We start from the raw sequence: 12,714 nt of genomic DNA, 5'->3' as shown, positions 1-12,714 counted from the left end.
GTATAATATTGATCATAAAATTTGTTGGACATTCCTCCAAGAATATAATTCTTACATAAATAATCATCATCTTTCCACTTGGCAATTTGTTTTTTAATCAAAGTAGCCTCGTCAGTTGCTACCTCAGAACCAGGAGCATTAGGACAAGGTTGTTCAAGAACATATGCCAACTTCAACCGTCTTAAAAAGAATTCCATCTTTCCACGTCATCTAGGAAAGTCTTTGCCATCGAATATTTCAAAATTAGGATTAGGCAGAGATGGAACACCATTCAATGTTGATGTAGTAGCCATAGAGCCAACTATCTTCAAATTGTTAGAACAAGGATGATAATAATAAAAGAAATCCAAAATAAACTTGCTTGGCTTAGAGGCACGTTAAGACGTTTCTTGAAGATAGTTGGAGTCTCTCCCACGAGCAAACGGAAGAATAAATAACAACTCTATCTTCGGGATTCAACTAAGCCACAACAAGTATTATTCAAGAAAGTTGCTCTTCTATTCTTGAATTGGTGATTTCACCTTTTGATCAATGTCTCTAATGTTTTTAGGGGAAATTGTTTTCTTGAAGTGCTTGCCTTTTCCAAAAGAATGAAACACTATTTATAGGATAAAAATTACATAACATAAAAGTTTTCATTAAATAGGATTTAAAATAGGTTCATGAATTTTTCTTAAAATACATGCAACTTTCATGTAACTTTCAAGAACCTAAAACGTAAAATACTAAATGAAGAATGTATCTTCAAATTCACATTCATTTAGTTTGAAAACTTTTATCAGATGAAATGTTTCAAAATTAATTAAAACATTAACTTAACAGCAAGAAGCCCCAATTTGGCTACAAAATGTAAAGTAAACTAGAAACAACTAACAGAAAATGAAACAAACAGATAAGAAAAAGCAATGCCAACAATATTGTGTTTTATCTGAAAGTTGATGCAACAGTTTGAGCCCAAAATCTAAGATTGTCTTTCATGTTAATCTCGTTATGCATAGCTGGAAATCTCCACTTCACCAATTTTCTAATCATTTTTCTTTTTTCAAGAATCTCCCATGCTTCAGAAAGATAAGGCCTTTGAACAATATCCTTCTTTTTACTAGTACTATTTTCTACTTCTTCATCAACTGCCTTGTTTCCCCATTTTTGTAATCCAGGAACAATTGTAACCAATCTTGAATTCTTATCTTCTTCATTAAACTCAAATCCCAAATCCATAAAACCTTTTAATTCTTCAAGTTCAAGATCCGATGAGCTTCTTCGAATTCGAATAATTCCCTTAACTCCTCTTTTATCCTTTATCCTTCTCTTCTGCTTATTATCCTTCATTTGTACTGCTTCTGCAACTTTGTTACTTGTGATAATCACAGATGTTGGAGAATTCCCAAGTGGACTAAAACTTGTAATACTATTAGTATTATCCAAGCTTATACAATAATCACTTTCTGATCGACCAAAGAGATTTGCTGATTCTTGAATTTCATGAGTATTTTCTTCTGATTCTTGAATTTCATGAGTATTTTCTTCAAGTGCTTTGTTGTTTTGTACATCATCTGAGAATCTATGTGTGTTGGTAGATAAAATTCCTTGTTCAAACCAACAAGTATCAAAGAGCTTGAGGAGTAATACTTCTTCAGCAGCCATATATAATTGTGTACTAGAAAACAGACTTCTTTTTTACAAGCAAATCTTGGAAGTTATATGGTAGGGTATATATAGAGGTATATTATTGAATATTGAGGAGGTTATTGGAATATGATGAGTGATTATTCGAATCTTGTAAGTAGTTTACTATAAAAGTAGGCCCACGTTTCTCCTCTAGAAGACTCGAAATGAATTTTTATGTGCTAAGCACCATTTAGCTCTTCGAATTATTGTTGTGTTAGTTGGAAAATCAAGTCAACTCCTCCAATGACCTAACATTTTATTTAATGGTGCCTCAATATGGGGTTGAATGACAGATTATGCATTCTGATTGGGCTAATTTGCATTTCTTAAGACTAGATTATGGGAGTGACTAATAATATATTGGAGCTTAGTGCTTACTATAAGATTTGTACATCAACTTTTGTAAAGACGCTTACTGAACGAAACATATACTAGATGAATGCTCACCTACGAACATTAGTCTAATGACACTTGAGTTACCCATTGTCCCTTTGAAGCATTTAGATGATATCTCATGCCAAGACTTGTTTCGAGACAAATTTTCATTTTTCCTATTAAATCAAGGATGCTCTTATCCCTTCATTTCCTAATTTTGTAATTCTAAGGTTATATTTTTACAAAATTGACGGATTGTGAAATTTACTATGCTTTTGGACATGAGTTGATTGATATTTGATAAAAATTAGTACTTGAAGTTATGTAGAAAAGGGTATTTGAAAGCTAAAGTTGTGTTTTGATATGAAAAAACACTTGAGGTTTTTCAAGTAAAGATTTGAACAAACTTGAAAAATTCCTAAAATCGTTTTTTCAAATTTCATATTTCAAGTTTGAAGTGAGAATAATTGACTAATTTGATAAAGTAATATCCAAATATTATTTCAGAATTTGGGAACAGGACCTATGAACAAACAGCCGAGAAAAGGACATAAATGGTCCCTTAACTATGAGAGTAGGTTCAAAATAGTCCCTTAACTATGCACTTAATGGTTTTGGTCCTTTAAGTTTGCCACAAGTTAACAAAAATGGTCCCTCAACTATGAGGGTTGGTTAAAAATAGTCCCTTAAGTATGCACTTAACAGTTTTGGTCCTTTAAGTTCGCCAAATGTTAACACTTTTAGTCTCCGACAAAATATTCATCGAACTCTGTTTGTTAGATTTGACGAGAACTATGAAAAAACTAGCGAGAACTCACATTTGGGTGTACGCATTACTAAAGAAAAGGCCAAATACCTCAGGATAAAACCGACGGACATCACTCGGTTATAGGTAAAAACAGAGGAAAAACCTACAGACTTGATAATGTCAGAAAATAGTGTCTCGGAACACAAAGACCGACGGACTCTGTCAGTTAATTCCATCGGCTAAGTAATATACACTAGACTCATTTTTACTGAAAACCCGAAAATAAATTCTTCCATCATAGTGATTCTTTTAAAAAAAAAAATAGTTTCCGCGCATTTTCCTTGAAAATAACCGACAGACGTTCGTTGGTTTTCGTAAAAAATAATAAAAACTAAAAAAAATTAAAAAATAGTGTCCCTCGATTTTATCCATCGGTTTCCGTCCATCGTTTTTTTCGCTTGTTTTTAGTAGTGATAATTTTTATAGTTTCTGCTATTTCTAATTTATTTCTAAGGTCTGGTGTATTTTACTTAGCTGATAGACTCCCTCGGTTTTAATCTACAGAGTCCATTGGTCTTTGTGTTCCGAGACACTATTTTCTGACATTATCAAGTCTGTAGGTTTTCTCTCTGTTTTTACCTATAACCGACTGATGTCCGTCGGTTTTATCCTAAGGTATTTGGCCTTTTCTTTAGTAATGCGTACACCCAAATGTGAGTTCTCGCTAATTTTTTCATAGTTCTCGTCAAATCTAACAAACAGAGTTCGATGAATATTTTGTCGGAGACTAAAAGTGTTAACATTTGGCGAACTTAAAGGACCAAAACTGTTACGTGCATACTTAAGGGACTATTTTTAACCAACCCTCATAGTTGAGGGACCATTTTTGTTAACTTATGGCAAACTTAAAGGACCAAAACCGTTAAGTGCATAGTTAAAGGACTATTTTGAACCTACTCACATAGTTAAGGGACCATTTATGTCCTTTTCTCACAAACAGCCTAACAGGGCCTAAAGTTTCAATGTACATATGTCGCTATTAAGCATAACCTCTTTGCTTTATTAGTTAATTTGTTAAAGTAACAAAATCTATAGTTATTGATAAGCCCAAGGTTTTTGTTAATTTGGTTGGTAGTGACACGAAATAATCATTTTTTAAATAAGAGATGGAAGTGTAGGACATAGATCTTTGGATATTTAAGTGATTGTTTCTTCAGTTGATGTGGATGTGATTAGGAAATTAATGTGTATTTTCCCAGCAAATTCATGTACTTTCCCCACCAAATTACATCCTTTTGATTATGTCCCACTACCATGAATATGTCAAATCAATTTTCTCCGCCAAAAATAAAAAATTCTCCAATCACTTTCAAGAAATGTTGGGTGCAGTAGCGGACAAGGGTGGAGGTAGAAGCTCAAATACGGGTTTGACCAAATTCAATACGTAATCTTTGCAAACACTGTATTTTTATTAAGAATTTACTAATGTATATGCATATTAAATTTAAACTCATTTATTAACACATAAAATCGTCGTTTTATAATCCAAAACCCAAAAAGTTAAAATTTTAGCTTCACTTCTAGTGATAGAATCAGGACTTTTATTAAAGAGATTCAAGATAGAAAAAAGTAAATACACGAAGAAATTTAACATTTACTATATCACATAACAAATAATTTTAACCTTATATATACACACACTATATTAGTGTAATTAGGAATTCGAATCAACCTTTGCGCTCCTAGATCCACCCTAATTGAATGGGATTATTTCACACACTCGTACTCTGGATTAACAATGGCTTGGGCTGTGTATACATACTTTAATAAGGAGTCCGGAGCCAAAATGGCTTATTTTTGCAGCCATTAAACCAAAATAGGCTGCCTTTTTTTTTTATACCACAATGGGTATTTCGTTGGTTATCCAACGAAATACCCACACAACGCACTGTTCATAGCCGGAATTTTTTGTTGCATTTCGCTACACTTGTAGCGAAATGCAACAAATATATTTTTTTTTTTTGAATTTCGTGAGTTAATCAACGAAATGCAACAATTTTTTTTTTTTTTGCATTTCGTGAATTAATCAACGAAATATGTGTTTTTTTTTACATTTCGTGAATAAAAAAACGAAATAGGAAATTATATTTTTAAAATTGTTTTTTTGCATTTCGTGTATTAAAAAACGAAATAGGATAAAAAAAATTTTAATTTCGTTCATATAAAAACGAAATTGGAATATATATATATATTTTGCATTTCGTTGGTATATCTACGAAATAGTAAAAAAAATTGTATTTCGTTTATTAAAAAACGAAATATGAAATAATTTTTTTTGTATTTTTGTATTTCGTTTATATAAAAAAATAGGAAAATAATTTTATTTTCATTTCATTTATATAAAAACGAAATAGGAATACATATATATATATATATATATATATATATATATTTTTTTTTTTTTTGGTATTTCATTTATATAAAAACGAAAGAGGAAAATAATTATTTTTTTTCGTTTATATACCAATGAAATATATATATATATATATATATATATATATATATATATGTTGCATTTCGTTGATTAACTCACGAAATGCAAAAAACAAAAAAAAAATTGTTGCATTTCGTTGATTAACTCACGAAATGCAAAAAAAATAAAAAATTGTTGCATTTCGTTACAAGTGTAGCGAAATGCAACAAAAAATTCCGGCTATGAACAGTGCGTTGTGTGGGTATTTCGTTGGATAACCAACGAAATACCCATTGTGGTATAAAAAAAAAGACAGCCTATTTTGGTCTAATGACTGCAAAAATAAGTCATTTTGGCTCCGGACTCCTTTAATTAGACCAACAAAAACTGAAAGCTCTGTCATTTGCATGTTTCATATTACTCCATATATACGTTGTCTATCAAAGCATTCTTAATTCAAAGAATTTCTTTGTTTGCACGCAAATATATAGTAGATGATTATCATTTCACTATTTAAATATTGGATTTCAGTAGTTAGAAATTATAATGTGACTATCAGTATTAACAAGTACAACTAGTTATTTTCAATTTTGTTTTCCGAGTTCAACCAAATATGTCGACTAAGGATGTCAAACTGAGAGGTTATTGGAAAAGTTTGCAAACACTGCACCATAATTTTCTTTGTTTACTTTCACATACGAATTATTAGTTGACTTCCCAACTTATTTTTTCCCTACATATATCAGCAACGAATGTGTCTGTTCTTGTGATTGTGCATATGTTCATTTGCTTAGCAGAACTATTCGTTCTTTTTGTTTCTTTTAGATGTTATGGTGAACTAAGACATTTAGTTTATATTCTCTGTGCTTATCATAAACATAATATATGGAATACTATCTCTTAGTACAAGTTATTTATTTTCTTTCTTTTGTTCGTTTTTGGGTGTTCACTACAGCCACAATACCTTCACGTTCATACGAGATACTGAAGATAATTAACTTGTTAACTGCACTAAAGGGAACTTATGCCAATGAGAAAAATTGGGACTTAAAGTTTGGGACATTGCAAGCCAAACTTTAGGCAAAATTTGTAATTTCAGAAACAAAAATTTGTAACTTCGATCACATATGTCGAAAGTTGTCTACAAGTGGCTAAACATACAAAAATCCTCAAAGACGGCTATCTGTGCACTTTCCCTATTATAGGTTATTTTTGATTGACATGTATATACATGTCATCGTAGTTTTTGACAATGAATTAGCCAAGGGTTAGGTGTAGTTCCAACCATAAAACATCCTTCATCTCTCATATTCTTCCACAGACACTAATGTCGAGATTCATTTCCACCATCTTCATCGGAATGAAAGACCCATTATCTGTCAAAAACACAAAAAAGAGCATCGAAGTTTCAAAAATCTAAGACCCATAGCTGGAGCAATCTAGAGAACTCACTAGGATATGGTATATCACGTGTGTATACTAATGTATATCACACAAATGTTGTTATGGATATACATTTATATACATGATAAACATGAGATATAAGAGGATATGCACATATATACATAGACGTAAAGTTCCACCTATTTTCACACATCCTTCGTCGCACCACTGCTAGAAAACGACCATACCACAAGCAATTCCACCGTAATAATACGAAACACCTCTTCTATTCAAAACAGTAAGTAAGAATAAGAAGATAGAAGATAGAAGAATTAAATTGGTGATAAAAAAAACCAGTACTGGACAACAAAGACGAGCTTGATTCTTGTTTTTTAAAAAGATGGTGGATTTTGGAAGGCTTTCTGGTTCTGGTGAAATGGTGCAACAATATTGTAAAAACGATAATGTCCATCTATGGAAAAGTGGGAGAAGAGAAACAGATGGTGAAGTAGATGATGTTCAGGCCATCCCAGTTGGGGGGACGACAACATTAATGATCGAGGAGGGTAGGGCTCTTGGCTTTCTACCTTCCAAGGTAGAGGTAATGTCTGTGTATTCTTTACCCTCGTCAAAACTCACATTTTGAGATTTCACTGGATATGTTGTTGTTGTTGAGGGTAGGGCCTCCTCAAACCCCACATTATGGGATTTCACTGGATATGCTGTTGTTGATGAGGGTACGGCTCTCTGTATCATACAATGTTAAGTTCCCTATCTTGGCGTCATAATGTAAGTGGGCTTTATAGAATATGAGCGAAAATTCAAATTTTTGCGCGGATTGTCCTTCTTTTGGAGTGATCTTTAATTTTGCCCCTCAAATTGCTAGTCTTTAAATTTTGTCCTTCACTTAAAAAGATGGCCGAAAATATCCTGAGGTTCTGGGTTCGAACCCCCGCTCAGTCAAGAAAAAAAATATCGCAAGGCAAAACTAAAAGTTTGCTTTACAAGGCAAAGCCTGCCGTCTCTGGCATAAGTTCTATGTAACTTCGCCGGAATAGGCATAGGTTCATAGAAACCTATGCTTTGCGATTATTTTTTACTCTACTGGATTTCGAATCGATAACCTTGGAGTATTTTCGGCCACCTTTTTAAGCGAAAGGAAAAAATTAAAGACCAGCGAATTGAGGGACAAAAATTCAGGCCTCTCAATCGGATTGTAAGGAAGGCCCGTCCAACAAATGAATTTAAATAAATTAGCCGAAGGGAAAATGAAGTGATTGCCCAACAACAATATATGAGGGGTAAGTTCATGAATCGCCTCCATAAGGGGTGATCTTGATTTTTTGGTCCCCCTAAACATTTTTTTTTTAAAATAACCTTCGTTTAAGAAAATTAGCTAGGCAAAGCTTTTGTTGCCCATCTGGCATAGGTTGTGGACATAAATTAGCTTTGTCTAAGGCAGAAAAGTTCAAGATATTTCAAGATAATGAACTTGCTCAATTGATTGTAAGTTCTGTCTTATATGCAAAAGCTAGAATTTATGCATTATAGATAATTCTATTGCCCAACAGACATAAGTTGTGGACATAAATTAGTTTTGCATATAAGGCAGAAGTTCAGAATATTTCAAGATAATGAACCTGCTCAATTGACCACAAATTTTGCCTTATAGGTAAAAACTAAAACTTATACATGATGGACAACAAAGGTTCTATTCCCAGTGAATTTTCCAAGATAAGGTCATTTTTTAAAATTATGTTAAGTAGGATAAAGCTTCAAAACCGAATACTTTTAGAGATACCTGATAAGTTGGTATTTTACCAACTTATCTCTTCTTTAAGATTAGACTTTTGCTAATGAAGTGAGTTAATGTTGTTTTAGTTAATCTTGTTCTTTAATGTTTCTTAAGGGATTAGTTAACCCTAAGACCCACCCATTTACTTCGATTTGAGCTCGGGAAAAGAAGATTGAGGTTGGAAAAGATTAATTAACAAGAATTTGAGGCTTTAAACCTTATCTAACAACTTGAGTTAGAGATAGGAAAGTTACTTGAGATTATATTGATTGTTCACATTTTCTACATTCAAAGGCTTGAGAAAGCTTAGTAATGGCATTCATCAATTTGGCTGAGAGACTTTTGATGAGATTTTAGAAATCATTATCTAATTAGCGTAAACTTACTCTTAGTTATAAAATAGTGAAATACATTGGATCTTTACTTGAGCGCAATTCCTTTGTATCCATACTTGTGGTCATTGATCATTTTACCTGCTTTCTAGTTAGTTTTATCTTTGTTAGTTGTTAAACCAAAAATCAAATATTGAACAAATGTTTGACTTAGCTTAGTTGGTGATAACTCCTTACTTGTTTAAATCGTCTTTATATTGTTCTTATGGATTCGACCCCGACTCATAGTTGGGTAAATTATATTGCGACGACCGTGTACACTTTCTCTTTGAGGAGTGGATTTGGACGTTATCAATATTCATTCGCAAAGTTGGATTATATCTCTTGTTATGCTTATGTATTGAATGATTCTTATTTCTAATTAAGTGGGTTAATGTTTCTCTATTTATTCTTCAAGATTTCATGTCTCTTAATGGTTGCAAACATTAATTGGGCCTAGTTACCTTTCTTTTGCTTGGAAAAGAGAGTTAAGGGTTAGGAAAAGAGTAAATAGCAAAAATTTGAGGTTCTAAACCTCATCTAATAACTTGAGCTAGAAATAGGATAGTTAACTTGAGATTCAATTGGTTGTGCTTAATATCACACTTTAAGCCTTGGAAAAGTTTAGAGTGAAATTCATTGATTTGGTTGGAAGACATTATCTATTAACATAACTCACCCTTAGTTGTAAAATCATAAAATACATTGGATCGTTATTTGAGAGTAATTTTCCTTGTATCCATGCTTGTGGCCATTGATCATTTTACTTAATTTCTAGGTTAATTTTATCTTTGTTAGTTTAAATCAAAAACCAAATATTGAAAAAGTGCTTGGCTTAGCTTAGTTGGTGATAAATCCTTAACTTTCTTAATTGCCTCTATACTGTTCTCTGTGGGATTCGACCCCGACTCATAGTTGGGTAAATTATTTTGCGATGACCGTGTACACTTTCTCTTTGAGGAGTGGATTCTGACGTTATCAATACCACGTGTCATTTCTTGGTATATGAGTTAACAATAGAAGATCCATCATAAATAAATTTAATTATTTGAATAGTAGTAAAAAGCACACTTGAATTATCTTCTTCTTTTTTTTTCGCGAGTTTAACTATCACTTGTTCCCTTTTCCTACCTGAACTATCACCATCTATGTATTCAAACATACCTCAACTATCAGTTGTTCTCTTCCCAAAAACATGAACAACTAATTGGTGGAGTGTGAAACTCGTGGAAAAATGACAGTTCAAGTGTGTTTTTGACCATTAAACTCATATAAATTCTTAAAGGGTCGTTTGGTATGCGAGATGGGATAAAAAGAATATCCCATGAGATTATTTTATCCACTTTTATATGGCATAATAATCTCACCATTGTAATACAAGTACCGAGATAAAATAATCCCGATGCTAATTAATACCCAGAACTAAATACAGGATAAAATAATCTCGCATCTTACAACAATAACAATAATAAAATATCCAATGTATTTCCACAAGTACGGTCCGGAAAGAATGGACACAAACCTCACCCCTAACTTTGTGGGGTACGAAGATTGTTTCCGATAGACCCTCCACCGGAGAAAAAATAATCTTGCATCTTATCCTCAATTTATTATTACTAGTGAATACATCCGTGCTTCGCGGGGTTATACAAATTAAACAAACTAAGAAAATAAAAGGAATGAACTTGTAATCATATAAGGTAAGGAATTAATTCGTATTTTATATGCATTTCTTTCCCTTTCAATGGAGCTTTTTTGCTCTGAACAATTTTAATAGCAATTGATCTTGCAATATACCTAAACAAATTCTTCCTTGGAAAGATTATAATTTAATATCTACAAATTTATCATAACTATGTTAAGATTTCTCGTTCCCCCCCCCCCCCCCCCCCCTTTCAGATGATTTTGACGGGAAGAGACTTATAATTTATATAAAACCAAAAACACAAAAAATCCTGCATCAATATTAAAACTATTTGTCATATGTTATAAGTTGAGAGAATAAAAGTTTAAAACAGTGATAACTCTCTACGTCTCGAATCCTCCAATCATCTTAGAGCCCGTTTGGATTGGCTTATAAGTTGGCTTATAAGCTGTTTTCAGCTTTTTTGAGTGTTTGACTGGCCAGCTTAAAGTCATTTTATGCTTAAAATAAGCTCAAAAAAATAATTGAACCCATTTGACTTAGTTTATCTAAAGCAGCTTATAAGCTGCAAACAGCTTTAAGCTGTAAGCCAATCCAAACGGGCTCTTAATAATTATTAAATGATTGACCGTTCGCATGTCCACAAAAATTTGTGAGCTTATTGAACGTATATATAATCCTCTCTCATAATTACAGCTTATTAAAATCATAAAAAAAAATAGTATGTAAGTCCTCATAAAGTCCTGTGATTGTCTACAAATAATTACATAGTTATACAATCGATAACAGTATATATATGAAATGAAGAGAATATGTGTACTTCTTTTCCTTTTCTTCAGACAATAAATGTTTCACAATATATTTTTCGATGTTTCTAGTTTAATGCCGCTAAATATGTTGTTGTTAATATATAAAACCAAGAAAGTACCAACAAAGAACTATAAATACATATACTTATCAAAAGAACTACAAATATAACAATTACATGTCATGACACAAAAATAAGACAAAAAATATGAAAGTAAAGTTAAATTAACTACAAATATTATAGGTTCATATCTTATCAATAAAAATCTTATCGAAGGATGTGATGAGATGATTTTTTCATATTTAGCTAGAAAATTCAAATTTGAGCTTGAGAATTAATGAACCAATTCCTGATAGAAGGTCATACTGGATAATTCCCAGTGATCCCATGAGTTAATATACATTAGCAACTTATTTACTATGCAATTCTCTACTTGTAATGAAATTGGCGATTAAAGAGAATTATGGAAGCATTCAGCCATTGAAAAATTACCTAAAGACTATAAAAAGGGAAGAAACATGAGAAATACTGATTAATTACCTCCTCATTGGTTATCCAATTTGATTAGAATAAAAAAAGAAACCAAATAGCTTGATTGTAAGAAATAAATAAATAAATTAGAGGATAACTTTCAGCAATAAGAAAAGAACCAACCCATCAATATTAATTAAGTGCACATTCTAATATTATTAACATATACTTAATAATTATTGGGAGCCTAGTGCACTGGACCCCTTTTTTTTTAACTTAATAATTATTGGAGAAGTGCAAATGAATGAAATAATAATGCATAGCACAATGTAGTGGAAAATTTCATAAATGACTACATTTTAAGGGTTAAAAATCTAGCATAGCAACATTTTGCTTATTTACAGCTCGTACCTACTTTTTTGTTTGATGTATTCATTTTTTTCGCTGTATTCAATTTTTGTTTTCGCTGTATTCATGACTAAAATAATTTTTTTCCCACTATATTCATGAAATAAGTGTCTGTATTCATAAACTGGGTTATTTTATTCATGAATACAATAAGTAAAAAACTGAATGCATATACACCAATAATTACACAAAACATCATATTTTCCGGTATGTATACAACAGATACAGGCGAAAAATATTGTATACAACATAGATACACCAAAAAATTAACAAATACAAGCGAAAAACATTGTATACACGGTAAATATACAACAAAATACAGCGAAAAGATTAATGAATACACTGAATTGTATGCTAAAAAATTAATGAATACACTGAAAAAGAAACGTGATTTTTCAGATCCAGTACCGGAATTTGACCGGAAAAGCCACCATCGACCAGACTCCGACAAAGCAACACTTGTCGACGGTGAAGATCTGATGTATATCTGGCAAAGATTTGACCAGATCTGACCGTCAAAGTTCACCAGAGAAGGATGGAAGGCCAACCGGTGAAGATTTGATTTATAA

At 32.0% G+C, this 12,714-nt stretch overlaps 1 protein-coding gene across 1 annotated transcript; it reads right to left on the bottom strand.

The window, feature by feature from the left end:
• Window positions 1–736: 736 nt before the first annotated feature.
• On the bottom strand, window positions 737–1,718 carry LOC132638627 (uncharacterized). Its single transcript, XM_060355438.1, has one exon. The coding sequence runs from the start codon at window positions 1,642–1,644 to the stop codon at window positions 925–927; it is 720 nt and encodes a 239-aa protein (XP_060211421.1). The 5' UTR covers window positions 1,645–1,718; the 3' UTR covers window positions 737–924.
• Window positions 1,719–12,714: the final 10,996 nt, after the last annotated feature.

Source organism: Lycium barbarum, chromosome 4, assembly GCF_019175385.1.
Source record: "Lycium barbarum isolate Lr01 chromosome 4, ASM1917538v2, whole genome shotgun sequence".
Lineage (NCBI taxonomy): Eukaryota > Viridiplantae > Streptophyta > Magnoliopsida > Solanales > Solanaceae > Lycium > Lycium barbarum.
This window is presented reverse-complemented; position numbering and strand designations above follow the sequence as displayed.

What these genes read in the sequence shown, in the direction of transcription:
- LOC132638627 (XM_060355438.1), bottom strand. Translation starts at nt 1,644, where the DNA reads ATGGCTGCTGAAGAAGTATTACTCCTCAAGCTCTTTGATACTTGTTGG.